General features: G+C 48.1%; 1 protein-coding gene across 2 annotated transcripts in view; it reads right to left on the bottom strand.

The window, feature by feature from the left end:
- Npffr1 (neuropeptide FF receptor 1) overlaps positions 1-19,077 on the bottom strand; it is a 34,170-nt gene that overhangs the window by 14,522 nt on the left and 571 nt on the right. For both annotated transcript variants that reach the window (NM_001177511.2, XM_011243444.3), the window contains one exon: positions 673-987. In NM_001177511.2, the coding sequence (NP_001170982.1) occupies positions 673-987 (315 nt within the window). Of the gene's footprint in view, positions 1-672; positions 988-19,077 lie in introns of those variants that run through there.

The following is a 19,077-nucleotide window of genomic DNA, read 5'->3' as shown; positions in this document are numbered from 1 at the left end:
GTTTATCATCAGAGATGAGTGTGTGACATTCTGACAACTGTGGGACTTTGCAGGTGATGGTCTACTTCCATTTAAAGACCTCTTACCCAGTCCCAGCTCAGCGGTCAGCCAGTCCCTACTCCTGAGTCTTCCAGCCAATGGGAGCTCAAGACCTGCAGGACAAGAGCATCTTCTATGGGAGGATGGATGGCAGGAGTGGATTTCCAGGTCTTCGTGCAGAAGAAAGTTGCCCACCTCCTACTCCTCCCCTGTCTAATTCTGTCCATGGGAACTCTCTCCAAGGGTGTGGCCAAAGGAGATATGAATAGACACAGGGGTATGAGCACACTGGCCCTGACACTGACAAGGTAAATAATTACAGATCAGCCCCTTAACTGCTCTGAGCTTGATTCCTCATCCGTAAAATGAGGCTAAATAACAAAGCATGCTTGGTTGGCTTATTCTAGGGATTAATTAAGATAACTTACAAATCATACATCATGCCTGGCACTGATTAGCCCATTAGGTTGGTTATTCTTATTCACCTCTCTGTCAGAGTTTGAGACAACGGCCCCTTGTCTGTGAGGCTCAGTGATCTCTGTCTTCCCGGCTTCCGCGTCAGTCTTTAGCTGGAAAGTGGAAGCGAAGCGAAGGGTGAAGAGGGCCTTCCTGCTGCCCCTTGGTCATACTCACCGGTGATAAGGTTGTCCACGAGGGTTGTGGGCATGCAGAAGATGCCCACCAGCAGGTCGCTGACGGCCAGGTTGAGGATGAACATGTTGGTGACAGTGCGCATGTGCCGGTTCTTAAGCACGATGAAGCAGACCAGGGTGTTGCCCACCATGCAGAGGAGGAAGATGAGCGCGTAGGCGGCGATGAACATGGCGGCCACCGGAGAGGAGTGCTGGTAGTAGGAAGAGAAGGTGAGGCTGGCCACCGGGGCGGTTTCAGCATCACTCTCGTTCAGACTCGGGGGCCAGCTGCCGTTGGGAGGCTGGGAGGGTTCCGCTGGAGTGAAGGGAGCACAAGAGTCAGGACCAAAGCGAAGAAGAGTTAACGGGCTTTTCACCACTAAAAAGCCAACCCTTGGATGGGGATGCAGCTCAGAGTGCTTGCCTAACATGAGTAAGGCTATGGGTTGATCCCCAGTACCACATAAAGCAGTATCATGGTACATGCCTTTAGCCCAAGCACTTTCGAAGGTGGAGTCAAGGACACTCATCTACTTAGAGAGTTTTAGGCCAACTTCAGCCAATTGACGCTTGCAAAGAAAAGAAAGAAAGGGTTCCAGTTTTTTTGTGTCTCATGTGTCATACTGTCTTAGTTAGGGTTTTACCACTGTGAACAGATACCATGACCAAGGCAAATCTTATCAAGGACAACATTTAATTGGGTCTGGCTGACAGGTTCAGAGGTTCAATCCATTATCATCAAGGTGGGAGCATAGCAGCATCCAGGCAGACATGGTGTAGGAGGAGCTGAGAGTTCTGCATCTTCATCTGAAGACTGCTAGGAGAAGACTGGCTTCCAGGGAGCTAGGATGAGGCTCTTAAGCTCACACCCACAGTGACACACCTACTCCAACAAGACCACACCTCCTAATAGTGCTACTCTCTGAGCAAGCATATACAAACCATCACATATACCCTAAGCCCACTTATTACTGTCCACTGTCTCAAGGACAACTGGGCACACTGTCAAGAATTTTATTTTATTTTATTTTTTAATTTTTAGATTTTTGAATGTTTTGCCTGCACACGTGTATGTGCATGGTGTGTGTGCTGAGTGCCCTAGAACTAGAGTTATGGATGTTTGTGGGTCACAATGAGGGTGCTAGGAGCCAGATCAGGGTCCTCTGGAAGAACAAGCATTCTTGACCATTTAACCACCCTCCGTCCTCTGATCAAGGACTTTTGAGTTTGCCCAAACCTCACACCCAATGTGCTGGGCCCTCATCCTCCAATCACATTGGCTAGTCTCCATCCACACCTTCTCCCTGTCTTCATGTCATCTTTTGGGTCTCAGAAGACTTCTTGGGTGACAAGGTCTTCCATATCAGGCTGGCCTTGAACTCACCACTTTAGCTAAGGATGGCCCTGAACTCTTACCCTCCTGCCTCTACCACCTGAGTGCTGAGATGAAGTGTGTCAACCTGTACACTGTATGTGATAGAACCTGGAGCTTTGTGCATGTTAGGCAAGTACTATACCAACTGAGCTATGTCCTCGGGCCCAAGAGTCTAACTTCTAAAGGACCCCATCCTGCCAGCTTCTGGTTAGACTCAGTCAATGGGAAGCCCTAAATGAGGTGGGAAGCAAGAGAAGAGTCAGTTTTTGCTTCCTGGCTCCCTTCCTGCCTGGACCAGTACTGTTAGCAGACACAGCTCTTGTCCTGTAGAGTGAGTCCTTATTGTGCCTTCAATGTACCCTCATGTCTAGACACTTTAATTCCCTCAAAGCATGTGTCAAAGGTATTTGGAACTGCGGCTTCTGAGAGTGAGTTAGGGAGCAGGAGAGATGGCTCAGCAATCCGGGTTCAATTCCCAGCATCCACATGGCAGGTCATGACTGTCTGTAATCCAAGATCTGACACACACACACATATAGTAAATTATTAAAATCGAAGAGAGTTAGATTTATAGGAAGTTACATGGTGGAGCTCCTGTGACATCATTGGTGATTACATAAGAAGAATCCTGAGCTATTGTGCTTCTCTCTCTCTGTGGTGTGTGTGTGTGTGTGTGGTGTGTATGTGTGTGTGTGTGTGTGTGTGTGTGTGGTGTGTGTGTGTGTGTGGTGTGTGTGTATACACTTAAAGGCCAGAAGAGGGCACCAGATTCCCTGGAACAAGAGTTATGGTGAGTTGCTGGCCATGGGTGCTAGGAACTCCATCCTCTTCAAGAACTGTGTCTTAGTTAAGGTTTCTATTGCTGTGAACAGGCACCATGACCAAGGCTACTCTAACAAAGGCAAACATTTAATTGGGGCTGGCTTACAGTTTCAGAGGTTCAGTCCATTATCATCATAGCAAGAAGCCTGGCAGCATGCAGACAGACACAGTGCTGCAGAAGAAGCTGAGAGTTCTAGATCTTGATCATAGGACAACCAGGAGTGACTGAGTGTTCTGCACTGGGTAGCACTTGAGCACTAGGAACCCTCAAAGCCCTCCTACACAGTGACACACTTCCTCCAACAAGGCCATGCCTCCTAATGGAACCACTTCCATCACCACAAAGAGCAAGTGCACTCGATGGCCGAGGCCTCTCTCCAGGCCACGTGCTTGTTCTAGTTGGCCACACGATGCCCTCACCATGTTAGAATGCAGGAAACAGGCCCTGAACAGAAGGGCCATGCTTTTGGACTTCTTATAAACTACTCAATCTTGGATATTTGTTATAGCAATAGAAAAATGAAGCAAGGGGCTGGCGAGATGGCTCAGCGGGTAAGAGCACTGACTGCTCTCCCAGAGGTCCTGAGTTCAAGTCCCAGCAACCACATGGTGGCTCACAACCACCCATAATGAGATCTGACGCCCTCTCCTGGTGTGTCTGAAGTCAGCTACAGTGTACTTATGTATAATAATAAATAAATCTTTGGTCCTGAGCGAGCAGGGCTGACTGGAGTGAGCAGAGGTCCTAAAATTCAATTCCCAACAACCACATGAAGGGTACAGCTACAGTGTACTCACATACATTAAATAAATAAGTTTTAAAGACAGAAAGAGAGAAAGAAAGAAAGAAAAGAAAAGAAAAGGAAAGGAAAGAAAAACAAAGCAAGACACTCTAGCCCATGCTTCTAGAACTCCCAAGCAACCATAGCAACCTATTCTTTCTCTTTGCACCCCCTGCTGGCAGGAATACCAATCTGGGTTTACCTGCCCTGCAGTATCTATGGAAGTGCCCTGTCCACATGTTTCTCATTAGCAGCAGGCTGAGTGTGTGTTTCCCTAGTCTTCTTTCGGAGGGAGCAGTCCAGTGTCCAATCATAACTCTTCTGGGAAGTCATTAGCGGTGGTGAGTCATGGTGTTGTCTTAAAAGTTCCCCTCATGTCTTCCTCTGGGGCTGGATGGGGCCCATTCTGGAGGATGAAGTGGCCCTGGGGAGTCTTTCTGTGGAGCCCAGCGCTCAGCCACTGGCTATGAGCGAGCGAGGCGCAGTGCACACACAGGAGGGCTGGAGACAGACACCTGGGGCAGCAGGCTACTGCACTAGCGGCATTAGGGGCTGCAGGAGCCAGTGGGGGCTGTAGGAGGGTGTGGCGGGATGAGGGGTCTACTGATAGAGAAGGAGCTGAGAGATGATGGTACTCCCCCACACACAGGCCTTTCAAGAGCTCCAACAGCATTCAAACACCTTTAATAGAATAATATATATATATATCCGGGCACGTACAAGAGAGATTATTTTGGCGAACACATGCAGAAGTATAAAGTTTAATGAACCATGAGAAATGGAATGGTAAAAAGGACTCCCACGGGAAGTCTGTCCACCTGCAGCATCCATTGACTTTCCTCCTCAGTTGCTCTGAAGCGAGTGTCAGCCGACATTCCTTTTCACTGAAAAATAGTTTTGCATCTTTTTTTTTTTAAATAGTCTTCTACTTTTTTTTTTTTTAACTCACAGTCCAGGAGCTAGAGATGGGGCTCAGCTGATAGGAGCTTGACTTAACATCCACAAAGCCACAGGCTCCAACCCCAGCACCATGCAAGCCAAGGGCTAGGGTACACCCATACCCCTAGAACTCCAGAGGCAGAAGGATGAGAGGTTTAAGGTCATTCTTGGTGACATACTGAGTTTGAGGCCAACCTGAACTACATGAGACCTTTCCGCCAAGCCAAACCAGGTCATCGAGATGGCTCAGCAGGTAAGATGCCTTCTACCAAGCCTGATGACCCGAGTTTGATCCCTGGGACCTACGTGGTAGGAGGAGAGACCCCACTCCCACACACAGACTGCCCTCTGATCTTCACTCATATCCTAATCACGTCTCCACACACATATACATCACACACACACACACACACACACACACACACACACAAGTGCACGTTTAAATAAAGAAAACCCACTCCCTCCCACCTCACTCACTGCCACTCCCCTGTCTCTTCCCCACCTCCCAAGCCCGGCAACTTGTCTATCCTGAGGATGACAGGGCTCCTCTGTGGGGTTTCCAGCAGGCTGGATGTTGCAGGCTGCTGTCTTGTGGTACCATTTCCTAAGCTCCACACTCTGTGCTCTGCAGTTCTTGGAATCTGCCCTTAAAGCTAAAGGTGTAATCTGAGAGTGTGTCTGGCTTGCCTGGTGGTCTCACTTGATCGAGTCTCTCACTCTTTTCTCCTCCTCTTCTTCTTCTTGTTCTTCTTGTTCTTCTTGTTCTTGTTCTTCTTGTTCTTGTTCTTGTTCTTGTTCTTCTTGTTCTTCTTCTTCTCCTCCTCCTCCTTCTTCTTCTTCCTCTTCTTCTTCTTTCTTTTTCTTCTTCTTCTTTCTTCTTCTTCTTCTTCTTCTTCTTCTTCTTCTTCTTCTTCTTCTTCTTCTTCTTCTTCTTCTTCTTCTTCTTCTTCTTCTCCTCCTCCTCCTCCTCCTCCTTCTTCCTCTTCTTCTTCTTTCTTTTTCTTCTTTCTTTTTCTTCTTTCTTCTTTCTTCTTCTTCTTCTTCTTCTTCTTCTTCTTCTTCTTCTTCTTCTTCTTCTTCTTCTTCTTCTTCTTCTTCTTTTCTTCTTCTTCCTCCTCCTCCTCCTCTTCCTCCCCCTCCCCCTCCCCCTCTCTCTTTTCTTTCAAAGCTTCCTTGGCTGTCTTAGAATTCGCTCTGTAGATCAGACTGGCCTCAAACTCAGAAATCTGCCGGCCCTGCCTCCCGAGTGCTGGGACTAAAGGAGTGTATCACAGCTTCCCAGCTTGATCTCTCTCTTTTAAAGGGTCTCATAGCATCCACAATGACCATCACTCACTATATGTCTGAGACTGGCCTTGAACTCTCTCTCTCTTTCTCCCTCTAAGATTTGTTATTTTTATTTTACATGTATGAGTATTTAGACTGTATTTGTGTCTGTGTACCATGTGCATACACCCCTCCCCCCACCCAGGGGTGTCACAGGTGGCTGTGAGCTGCCATGTGGGTGCTGGGAATCTAATTCAAGCCCTTTGCAAGAGCAGTAAGTGCTCTTAACCACCGAGTCATCCATCCCTGTAGTCCTTGGCCTCAAACTCTCCATCTTCCTGACCCGACGTTCCATGCCTAGGCTCTCCTTAACTTGGTCTTGAGCCCACAGCAGACTCTGACCACTGCTGGCCTCTCCATTTTCCCTTTGCACACTAAGCTCAGACCACTTGCACACCCTCTCCTGCACTTTCCAGCCCCAGGGACTTTGCCCTTCCCCTCCTTCTTCTCTAAACTCTAATGTCTTCCTAGGGAAGCTGAAGCTAATGATGGTATTTTAAAGTAGGTTCCCCCACCATGCCTCTCATTAGGTCTTGTCTGTGTTCTTCACTCTGCCAATGATTTATTTAGAGGTTTACTGTCCTTTCCCCTTAAGAGTGCTTAAGAGGGGCCTTGGAGAGATGACTCAGTCACATGGCAGCTCACAACTGTCTGTTACTTCAGTTCCAGGGGATCTGACAGTCTTACACAGATGGATACAGGCAAAATACCAATGCACATCAAAAAAAAAAAAAAGTGCTTCAGAGCCTGGCAGTGGTGGCATAAGCCCACTGCTCAGGAGGCAGAGGCAGGTGGATGTGAGTTCAAAGCCAGTCTGGTCTACAGAGTAAGGTCTTGGACACCAGGGCTACACAGAGAAACCCTGTCTCAAAAAAAACAAGCAAAAAGCTCTCTCCTGGACTTGAGGGCTCTTTCTTCCCTGTCTTACTGGTTGCAGTGTTCCTGGTATCTCGACAGGGCCTCATCGTGGTAAATAGCTCAATAGACAACCAACAATAATGGAGCAGAAACATAGGTAGAGGAAGTTGCCGGATGCCTTTCAGGCTGGATCCTAACCTGCTGCCCCCACTTCCTTTGCTCGGCTGTCAATCACCCAAAGTCTGCCCATGAAAAGTGTGTGGATGACCTTGCTCATCCTCTGATGTCTAAACACCTGGGCATCCATCCTGAGACTTAACCCAGCTCCCAGCCCTACATACTCCCTGAGGAAAACTTCCCTCTTCCTGTCAGTTTCCCCTGACCTGGAGCCTTCACACTCCCAGCAGCCTGAGTCCCATGCCAGCAGCCAGAACCTCATTAACACCCTTCGCTTGACCTTTCTGGGATCTGCCAGCTGCCCTTAGGATTATATCCTGTGAACTTTGCATCCGCTGAGCCCAATTACATTCCCCGATTGGATGGGGATCCCAGGAGCTTCAGGATATAATGAAGGCTGCCTCTAGGGTACCCTGATGAGCTTAAGGCCATACCTGCAGCAGCAAGAGTCAAGCTAGAGTGGTCAGAGTACAGTGTCTCTCTTGAGTGTGGCTTTTAGCTACCTAGCTACCAGCATCAGCATCAAATGGAACTCCTCAGAGAATCTCAGGTCTTATCCCTGACCCAGAGAGCTAGGAACCCTCGGGGGTAGGGAGAGAAAAAGGAATCAACACTCAGTTTTTAAATTTTATTTATTTATTTAATCTCAAGAAAAGATTTGGTTTTATGTGCAAGAGTGTTCAGCCTGGATGTATTTATGGATGCCATGTTTGTGGCTGGTACCTGAGGAGGCTGGGAGAGGTTGCCAGACCTGCTGGAGCTGGAGTTACAGGTGGCGGTGACCCATGGTGTGGGTGTTGGAAACTGGAACCAGGGTCCTCTGCAAGAATATAAAGTGCTTGCAACTACTGAGCCATCTGTCCAGTTTTTATATCTGGTGTGTTGTGTGTGTGTGTGCTTGCGTGCACATATGCACATATGAGTTTGAGTCCAGAGGCAATGTCAAATGTCTTCATTAGCTGTTGTCTGCTTACAGCGAACCTTACCAGTTTGGCTAGACTGCCTAACCAGCAAGCCCCTTGTCTTTGGCTCCCCAGCAGAGACACATGCCACAGCCCTCAGCTTTTTGATGCGGGTTCTGGGGGCGGGGTCAGACTCTGGTCCCCCTCATGCTTGCAGCAAGCACTTTACCCATTGAGCCCATCTCTCCAACTCAAATTGTTATTGGCTTCCCTGCAGTGCTGGGGATTGAACCTAGGATCTCACACTTGCTAGGCAAGTACTCCTTCTCCAGGTCCCAGCTCCCAGCCATCTATTTATGTTTTTTTAAAAAGATGTATTTATTCATTTTATGTATATGAGTGCACTGTTACTCTCTACAGACACACCAGAAGAGGGCATTGGATCCTATTACAGAAGGCTGTGAGCCACCATGTGGTTGCTGGGACTTGAACTCAGGACCTGGAAGAGCAGTCAGTGCTCTTAACTGCTGAGCCATCTCTCCAGCCTCTGTTTTAAATTTTAAAGTATTAGATAAGGTGTGATTTGGTGGTAGAGTACTTGCCTATCATTCACAAAGCTCAAGGTTCAATCTCCATAAGAAACAAACAAAAGAGCCAAGAGTGGTGGCACACGACTTTAATCCCAGCACTTGGGAGGCAGAGGCAGGCGGATTTCTGAGTTCGAGGCCAGCCTGGTCTACAGAGTGAGTTCCAGGACAGCCAGAACTACACAGAAAAACCCTGTCTCAAAAAAAACCAAAACCAAACAAACAATGAAATTATTTCCTGGCTGTGACCCAGGATTGATTATATCACTTCTGGGAACCAGAGACTCCTCTTACTACAATGGACAGAGGTCAAGTTCACATGGATGAAGGCTACTTTGATGGTAGCCTAGCTGCAGCAATTTGGAGAATACTGGGTCATTATATATACAAATGAAGGAGCCCAGTGGAGATCAATTCTAGGTGTGCCCTGGAGTTCACAGCCTTCTTCCCACCGACAGGATCGTTGGCGCCACCTCCTGGTTTGTCCCGGTAACACATAAAAGTTCCGCCCCAGATCCCTTCAATACAACCTTTAAGAGTTTATTGGTGAACCCCGACCTTGGAACCCCTGAAGAACACCACACTAGGGACTGCCAGTGGCACAGAGCACCATACGGGACAGATGCTAATAGCCACACGAAACAAAAAGTTCAAACTCATTGGCAATGTGAGAGATGCCCTTTAAAAAAAAAGAACTCAGGAGCCAGGCGTGATGGCACACGCCTTTAATCCCAGCACTCGGGAGGCAGAGGCAGGCAGATTTCTGAGTTCGAGGCCAACCTGGTCTACAAAGTGAGCTCCAGGACAGCCAGGGCTATACAGAGAAACCCTGTCTCGAAAAACCAAAACAAACAAACAAAAGAACTCAGTGTAACCTTTTCGTCAGATTGGCAGATTGTGGTGCTCCGGGAGTCTGGAATGCCAGGGAGTCTGGAGTGCGGCTGCGCACAGCAGGGGCGGCGCACCAGCCAGGGAGTCTTTAGACAGAGGCAAAACTGGCCAGCGCCTTACTGAGTGCCTGGTTCCCAGACCAGCCACTCTTCTTCAGGGGGTTTATCAAGATGTTTAAAAGGAGGTCTGATGGTGTGGGGGAAAATACTACCTCGGCTGTAATAATCATAAAACAGCATAAAAACGCACTCTTTATCTCTATTCCATATAAAATGTGCTTATGCAAATTGGCCATGATTTCTTATTTGAACGACAGTCTTCGTCCATGGGGTGTGTGTGTGTGTGTGTGTGTGTGTGTATTTCCTCAGGTGACTTTGCTGTTGTTTCTTTCATTCCAACTTTTGATTTTTCACTTTATGATCTCAGGGAAATGGCAACATGGAATAAAACCCCGACGTTGCCAGTGGCTTTTGGGCACACACCGCGATCGCCCCGATTTTAAGGAGATATTCCTTCTACCCGCTGTGGGTCAGGATCTGGAGGTGGCATTTGCGAACGCTCTCTTTTAAAGCTCCTCTGATGAGTTCCTTGTGATTTCAGAGCCACTGACTTGTGCTATCTTTCCTCTTGCATGCTAAGCTTTTGTGAGCTTTTTGGGATCACCAAAGCCTTTGATGTATTTTGATGCTTTTTCTTTTCAGAGGCTTTTAGGGGCTTTCCCTTGATCTGGCGTGAAATGCTTCCTGTCCAGAAGGAAATTATGACTCTTGAATGTGTTGGCTCCTCTCTCAACAGAGCACACACTTTCAGGGGCACAGTGAGCACAAGCGGGTGGGGAACACGCTGTATCCAGGAGGAGCCAGCCCTTGCCCCTGCATGAAGCATTGGAGCGACTGTCAGTCAGAAGTGTGCACCCATCCCTAGCCAAATGCCAGCCAGTGGGAGTTCTCTTGCTTTGGATCTGACTGTGGCTCCTAGTAACCCAGCTTTGCCGTCCACCCCAATGACTGCCCAACCCCCCTCCTATAAGTTTCCAATTGGCACCAGCGTTAGTTGGCACCAGCGTCTGCTGCTTGTATCCTCAGCATCTTGGCTAATACAAGGGGACTCAGGTGGGTCATCCTGAGCCTCTGGGGGGGGGGTGTTTTCAGAGTCCAAGTTCAGTACCCCAACGATAGGGGCAGGCAGAGAGAGCATAGTAAGGTTTTGTGGTCTCTCTCTCCAAACCCCACTGCCTCTCAACAGGTCATCCACTCTTCCATGGGGACAGCGCTATTCCAAAAAGGCAGGGGTACTGATTAAGGAGCTGAGAATGTGGCCTGGAAGCTGGTAGCCCCTGATGGTCATTCATCCATTGTAAAAGGAATGGGGGACAGCAACCTGGTTTGAAAAGGAGGCTTGGGGCTATAACTTACAGCTGACTAAACAATGCTAGATGCATTTACCGTGTCTGTGTCTGTGTGTGTGTGTGTGTGTGTGTGCAGACGCGCACGCTTGCTTCCAGAAGTCAGAAGTTCCATAGCTTGCAGGTGTCAGTTCTCTCTGTCGGTTTGGGGAAATCAAACTCAGGTCATTAGGCCTCGGAGCAAAGACTTTTACCAACTGAGCCACCTCACAGGCTATACTGGATAGACTTATATCAACCTGACCCAAGCTAAAGTTATCTGAAGAAAATGCCTCCAGATAATTAGATCCAGTTTTAAGGTAATTTGTTAATTAGTGATTGATAGCAGAGGGCTCAGCCCATTGTAAGTGGTTCCATCCCTGGGCCGGTGGTCCTGAGTTCTATTGAAAAAAGCAGGCTGAGCAAGCCACAGGAAGCAAGCCTGTAAGCAGCACCCTCCATGGCCTCTGCATCAGCTCCTGTTTTGTCACAGCAATAGGGACCCTAACTAAGTCACCAGCTCAGGGTTGCTTTTGTGAAGTTTGAAGTAGCCACGCTAGCCTTGAACTCCCTATGTGGTCAAGAATGACCTTGAATTTCTAATCCTGCTGCCTCCACCTGCCCAGTTTATGGGGCTGAGGCTGACCCAGGGCTTTAAGTATGCTAAGCAGGCTATCTTCTGATTGGATTACACCCCCAGGCTTGCTTCTTTTTGTTTTGTTTTTGTTTAAGACAGGGTCTCCCTGTGGAACTCTGGCTGGCCTGGAACTACCTGTGTAGATCAGGCAGGCCTCAAGCTCACAGAGAGATGTGCCTGCCTCTTGAACACTGGCATGGAAGTCATACTACATTGTGGCTTGCTTCCTGATGGCATTTGCTGCCTACCAGGAAGCACAGAGGGCCACAGTGATGGATGCTTCGCTTGGAATTGTTCCTGAGGAAGTGAGCCTGGACTAAGGCTACTCAGGAGAGCAGTGGGGGTGGGGGTGGGGTACAGGAATCCCACCACTGCTACAGACAGAGCCAAAGCCCACCTTCTCCAGCTCTCTCCATTGTAATCTGGGTTCCTTACTTCTGGCCTCTCTAATTCCTGTCCATTTGGTAAGTGGGAGCAGGTGAGCCTTCCAAAATCCTTGGAGCAGAAAAACCTGAGCAGCTAACTGGAGTACCAAATGGACCTCCCCACCCCCCTTAATTTTAAGCCTGTAACCATTTTGCCTGCCTGTGTATCTGTGCACCATTTCGGCGCCTGGTGCCTAAAGAGGCCAGAAGAGGGCGCCAGGCCACCAACTGTTGTTACAGAAGATAGTAAGCCGAACCGCCAGTGCTCTTAACCACAGAATCTCCGTTTTAACCCCAAACAAGCCTTTTAACCTCCTAAATGCTTATTGGACCAGGCAGGCCGGTTACAATTAGATCAGTGCCTGGAGTGATCAGGCCTCACCCCCCTTCAACTGACCAAACCCTGCCATCCTGGTGCAGGGAAACAAGGTAGGGATGGTTTAGCCACACCTGTCCCAAGCCCCGTCCCTAGCTACGGCAGATGTAACCGGGTATTGTAAATGACCGGTCCTATCTCTGCATTCCCTGGCCAGTCCCAATGCCTTCCAGTCCCAATGGCCTTAAATCATGCATGTCCCCATAGCAAAGCCGTAGATCATCCTAGAGCATCTGCCCCCTCTAGAGAAGTTATAATAGAAAAGGCTTCCCCTTAGTTCCCTGGACCCACAACTTCCCAGAGCCCAGTCGCCATCTAGTGGCTGAAATGAATAAGGAGCCTGCCCCATCTGAAATGGGCTTTGCAGAATTCATCTAGTAGCTCTCTCTTGCCTGCTGCTTTCTGACTAATAACACCAGGTGTGCTCCCCCACCCCACCCTCCGCTTATCTATCTATCTATCTATCTATCTATCTATCTATCTATCTATCTATCTATCTATTTATTTATCTATTTATTATAAGACTGGGTTTCTCTGTATAACCCTGGCTGTCCTGGAACTCACTCTGTAGGCCAGGCTGGCCTTGAACTCTGAAATTTGCCTGCCTCTGCCTCCCAAGTGCTGGGATTAAAGGCATGCGCCACCACTGCCTGGTACCTTGGCTCTGTAGACCAAGCTAGTTCTGTAGACCAGGCTGGCCTTGAACTCACAGAGATCTGCCTGCCTCTGATCCTGAGTGCTGGAATTAAAGGTGGGTGCCACCATCATCTGGAAAGACTTTCAGTCCTTACTTCTGGGAACTGAATTTCTCTTATCTCCCATATTAAGCATACTCCCTCAGTCCATTGAAAGGGACTCCACACTTTAGAGAAGTAGGTGGGTGGCTCAGTGGTTAGGCACACTCACGGCTCTTCATGAGGGTCTGGGTTTGGTTCCCAGCAACCACATGTTCATTCACAACCATCAGCAACTCCAATTCCAGGGAAGCTTCTGGCTTCCGAGGGCACCAGACACACACACATGGTGCACATACATGCAGGTTATTTATTTCTTTGTTTATTTTAAGGTAAGCCAAATCCGGGCAGACTTAAAGGGGACAGAGATTGCCATCTTCCATCTTACTGTAGGTCAGGCTGAGCATGCTCTTTAGTTTCCTGTCTAGGCTCTGTGGTGACTGCTGCCTCCAGGCCAGCCTGCTCCATCTCTCAGTACCACACTGCTCACCCTCTTCTGCTTCCTAGTGTAACTTCATATAGAAGGTTGTTTCCTGCCTCTGTACTGGATACATCTTAGGGGCGGCAGCCATGGCTTATCCAGTTTCAAATGCTACCACCATCTGATGCACAGCTAAAGCAGAGGTGGAGAGTGAAGGTTGGTACCTACTTCTTTTTTTTCTTCTTTTAAAGAGGCATTTTTTATTTATTGTGTATACGTAAACTGTAGCTGTCTTCAGACACACCAGAAGAGGGCATCAGATCTCATTACAGGTGGTTGTGAGCCACCATGTGGTTGCTGGGATTTGAACTCAGGACCTCTGGAAGAACAGTCAGTGCTCTTAACCTCTGAGCCATCTCTCCAGCCCTGGTACCTACTTCTAAAAGCAATGAATTTTCCTCTATGCACTGCTTTAGCTGCCCGGCATGGCACAGGCTGTTTTCTGTTCTTTTCAGGGTTATTGGCACTTTCCAACAGGGGGAGAGGTGGTCCCATACTACCTAGGCTGCCCTTGGTCTTCCTGCATCCACATCCTAAGTGCTGGGATTACAGATGTGCATCACCTTGCCAGTTACTGTATCTGATAGTATCAAACTACCTCTGACCAGGAAAGGAGAATTCTTCTCACCTCACCGGAAAACCAAAGCTCAAAGCTAAGGAAACTTGGTTTGAGAATACACGGTGGTACAGTGATTCTGCCCCCTACTTGACCTCAGGATTCATGGTCCATCAAGTAATCTGGGGACATGTTGTGAGTTTGAGCTTCTGCTCTGGCTCAGCTATTTCCCAGTTCCTTGTCTTCTTTGAAACCATTATGCCACCTGTAAAACCCATTAGGGCTCCTTGATTAAACCAGGAGAGGGCCTTGACTTCCAATGCCTATGCACGTTTGACATCGTGAATACCAGAAGGATCGTTTAAAATATCACCCGAAGGCAGGTGTGAAGGTGTTCAGCTGTAATCTCACTGCGGAGGTGAAGGCAGGAGGATCAGGAATTCAAGTGGGTTTCCATTACAGAGTGAGTTTTAGGCCAGCTTGGGCTACATGAAACCTTGTTTCCAAACAAACAATAGAAAACCGGCCTGAAGAAGGAAGACAAAACCCGCAGAGGCAGACCCAGAGCTACTCTGGACGCAGCTAAGGAACCGTTCTTCTGCAACACTTCCTAACACCGTGTCAGCACCCGGAGCTTCAGTGTCCCTGACCCAAGTGGGTCTCTTCTCTCTAGCTTCTTAGCAGCAGCTTCTTGAGGAAAGATTTCGGTGGAGCAGGAAGGATGGCGAAGCAGTGAGCTGCAGTGTGAGTTCCCGGCACCCACTTTGGGTTGTGGGGTGGGGGCCGGGGCTGCAGCTGCAGGGGATCTGACACCCTTTCTAGGCCTGGGGGAAGGTCTGCCCTCATCTGTAGATACACCCCCACTCCACCCCCACATATGTAATTAATTAATTAATTAATTTTTTGAGACAAGGTTTCTCTGTATAGCCTTACCTGTCCTGGAATTCTGTTTAAAAAAAAAAAAAAAAAAAAAGACAGCAGAGCGTGGTGGTGCATGCCTTTAGTCCCACCAAGGCAGAGGGTTCTACGTGAGTTCAAGGCCAGCCTGGTCTACAAAAGAACTTCCAGGACAGCCAGGGGCTACCCCCCCAAAAAAAAAACCAAAAAAACAAAACAAAAAAAAACTGTCTTAAAAAAATAGAGTCTTTGATAAACTTGTACCCTGGTTGGCTGAGGAAGTGACTCAGGACCTTTAGTCTGAGTCTCTGTGCCATTTGCATTTCAAAAGAAGTGCCGCACTCTTGACGCAGTTTCTGTTGCTAATGAGAGCAGAGACTGAACTTGCGTCTTTCATGTGTGCATCTTAGAAGAACGGGTAGACACTCACCATGTCCTACTGACCACACACTCGGTTTCTGGTTCCCTCACTCAGCACTGAACAGCTGCTCAGCCAGGACCCTGTAGGCTCTCAGAGCCCGGACCTTTCTTTCTGAGTTGTTTGCTTTGGAGCCAACACACCCGGCAGAAATACATACATTCATATTCATATTCATATTCTCTCTGTGTGTTTGTCTGTCTGTCTGTGTCTCTGCCTCTAAGTGAGTCTCTCTTTACCCTCCAGCAAGACATGTCTATTTTGTATGTGTGGTGTGAATGTGTCTGTGGAGGCTAGATTTTAGCTTTGGGTATCTTTATCTACCAATTTTTCTTTTATTTTTGAGACAGAATTTCATTATGTAGCCTTGGCTTAAAAAACAAAAACAAAAACAAAACCTCTGCTTGCTCACATGTATATTTAAGAGGAAATTCAAGGTTTTTGTTCCCCCAAAACATATTGTGCATTTAGTAATCTCTTTAATGGATGTGGCGCTGTCTGACTAACAGGCACTGCTCTTTGTTATTTTCCTGAACTTTGGCTCCTGAGTTTTAACAGAGGCGCTACAAATTCCTATCTCCTAAAAGTACTGCATGAGCACAGAGTAAACCATTCGTCCTAGCCTTGCCAATGGATGTGATAGAAAACTGCCCACAGGTTTCTTAAAAAGGAAACTTAAGGTTGTTTCCAGGCTTATGGTTAGGGTCAGGGTCAGGGTCAGGGTTATGGTTATAGTTAGAATTATGTTAAGTTTCCGTTAGGGCAAGCGTATGTAGATCAGGCTAGACTGGAACTCATGGAGCTCTGCCTGCTACTGTTTCCTGAGTGCTGTGACCATGCACCACAGCCTGGCTTCCACCTCATTTTTTCAGACGGGTCTCTCACCGAACCTACAGTTTGCCATAGATCTATCTGATCAGCAACCCCCCACCCTCATGCCCTCGGGATCTACTTACCCCAGCCTCCCTCCCCTCCCTCCTCCAGGCACTGAGATTACAGATGCCTGCCCCCAGCCTGGTTTTTATGTGGGTGATGAGGGACTGAACTCGGGAGCTCAGGCCCGGTACCCACTGGGCCGTTTCTCCAGGCCTCGGCTTTAAATCCCGAGTCTGCTGCCTTGTGGCTGTGTGGGCTTGTAGCTACAGATGTGATAAATATGCTTTTCCTTCCCCTTCTCGGGCACCCAGAGATTGCTGTCGAGCTCTAATGACAGCCTTTGCGTCAGCCCTCAAGACCCCTCATCAATCCTGTGTGTTGCGTTTCTTGAGAGTTTACACAAAGGGACCTGTTTATCTCCCAGGAACCCAGCCCGAAACAGGAAATTTGCTGTGCTTTGCTTTTACATAGGCTCCTAATGAACACCAAATTTACCTTTTTCCTGAAAATTTGTGTTTGTTTTGCTGAGCTGGAGCTCAAACCCGGAGCCTGAGGCGTGCCAAGCAAGCGTCTGCCTGCCCAGTTCCAACACCAGCTCCAAATGTGTTCTTGTTCCCGTGGCTCTGTTTTTAACTTCTGAAAAGATGGGCACAGCTCCCAGTGCCACAAAAGACAGAGGGAAAGCCTCCTCCAGATGGGGATGTCCTGGGATACGCTCACAGGGATAACACATTTGATCGCTGTGCACCGAATCCCCTTGGCTTAGCCCAGAGACATCAGCTGGGGCTGCAGGTTCCTGTATAGTCAATGTCCCATCATCCTGCCTGCACCCAGAGTCTTTCTGCTTTGCTCTCCGAAGCCCTAGCAGGAGCAACCCAGAACTTACAAAGTGGAATAGCCTTCAACCAGTAGAGAGGGATGAGCAGCAGTTAGAGCCCCTTCTCCTTTAGCCCAGGCTGGCCTTGAACTTGTTGTGTAGCCTCTGCCCTTCAAGTGCTGGGATTATAAGTATTCACTAGCAAGCCCAGTTTATGAGTTGCTGGGTATAGAATAGAACCCAGGGTGTCCTGCACGTTAGGTAAGCACTCTACCAACTAGCCTACACCCCAGACCTCTTTTGCCTTTTTGCTATCTCTCCACGTCTCATTTCTGCTTCTCGGAGGCAACCTTGTCTTAGGGGATACCTCAGAAACCAGAGAAGCCAAAGGAGATACGTGCTATCAACTCTCCTGGTATACACAGTTCATTCATACATAGATGATAGATAGATAGATAGATAGATAGATAGATAGATATCCATTAATAAAACTACGTAATGTTGCATGAGGGGATTATTCTGCATGTATTCTAAATCTGTTTTTTAATAGTCATTTAATATGTTCATAGTATAAACTCACAAAACAATCCATCCACCTTGGACAATGAACACATTTCCATGTTAATAAATGCAATCTGAAATGGAGTCTATCTCCCCGTGTCCCCATGCTGGGGACTGAACTCAGCCTTGCTCTTGTACCGTTTAGCTCCAGACCCCACTCTGACGTGCTGTCTTTAATGTCTGTCACTGCAGGTGCACCTTATCTTTGACTTAATTCATTTAGTTTACAGTGTCTGGATGAACCCACTACGACTCAGCTCTTTGTAGAAGGACGGAACTGAACGGCTTCCTCTGCCAAGCCCCAAGCTTTGCATTCTTTCGAATGCTCACTCTGCATTCAATAATTTTCTCTGGCATACTAAGAGACCAACCATTCTATTGAGTAGTTTAGTGGGCTTCAGAAATTATCCTTCCACCCTTGTTGAAAATCAGAACATGTGCCCATCTTCAGGGCTTCCCCCCTCCCTTCTTTTTTTCTTTCATTTGCTGTAATTTCCTCTACAGCAATGATGTTATCTACACTTGCCTGCAGGTCCCTGGGATGCCATATGTCCTGGCTTTGAAGGGTGAGCTCACTGCAGGTGGCTCAACGCTTTCTGTCCACTATACCCCTCTGGGGTTTTGGTCTTCCGTTCAGCTCAGTGTGAAATAAAATTGTCTGCCCCCTGTGCCAGAGCACCGAACCCTGAGTAGAACCCTTCACAGCGTGCTTTGCTCTCTCTCTCTGCTCACTGGGGCTTCGGCACATTGCTAACCTTCATTCTTGTAGACCCTACATTCTGGACTGCGCATTCCTCCCGAATCTCTTTGTATGTGTGTGTGTTTTTCAAACCCTAGCTCATTGGAAAGCAGCCAGTGCACCTCTCAAGGTTTCCTATAAGCCCCCCACCTTTTAATTTCCAATGGTGACCCCTTGCAATTAATCACTGGAATCCCAGGGCTTTCAATAGCTCACACTTACTGGTATGAATATATTCAATACATCTAGTCCTGTTTTATCTTCACAACCCTCCCTCCCCCCTCCCCCGCCGCTGCGATGTCCTATTGCATGTAAGTCCCTCTATTCACCATCTGAATAGCCATCAGCACAGAAAGGCATAGGCATCATCTCAGAGATACCCAGCAAGCCAGTGGACCAGCCTTGGATCTAGTTTCTTAAATGTAACTCCCTTTGTTTATGTGGGCAGAGAGAGGGGTCTGGACCCTCACCTGACACAACTGAAGCCACCAGGCTAAGTCTTTGCTTCTCCTTCCTCACAGGCTCTGAGTTGAGGTCCTTTTCTAGACGAATCATGGAGGCCACCTCCTCTTGGATTCCATCCCTCTCCCCAGCTCAGCAAGCCAGCTATAAGTTGGCAACACTTCTCTAAAGCTGGTACCTAAACTAACCTCACCTGGTCACAAAATAGCCTCTGTTTACAGATCGGAGATGGTGTGTACATACATGCACATACATGTACCACAGGTGCAAAGGTGGCCCCGCAACTCTTCACACACACACACACACACACACACACACACACACACAGACACACACAGACACACACACACACACACATATCCTGGACACAGAATCACCCCCACA

Source organism: Mus musculus, chromosome 10, assembly GCF_000001635.26.
Source record: "Mus musculus strain C57BL/6J chromosome 10, GRCm38.p6 C57BL/6J".
Classification (NCBI taxonomy): domain Eukaryota; kingdom Metazoa; phylum Chordata; class Mammalia; order Rodentia; family Muridae; genus Mus; species Mus musculus.
The sequence above is the reverse complement of the archived record's forward strand: the minus strand, read 5'-3'. Positions and strand labels throughout refer to the sequence as shown.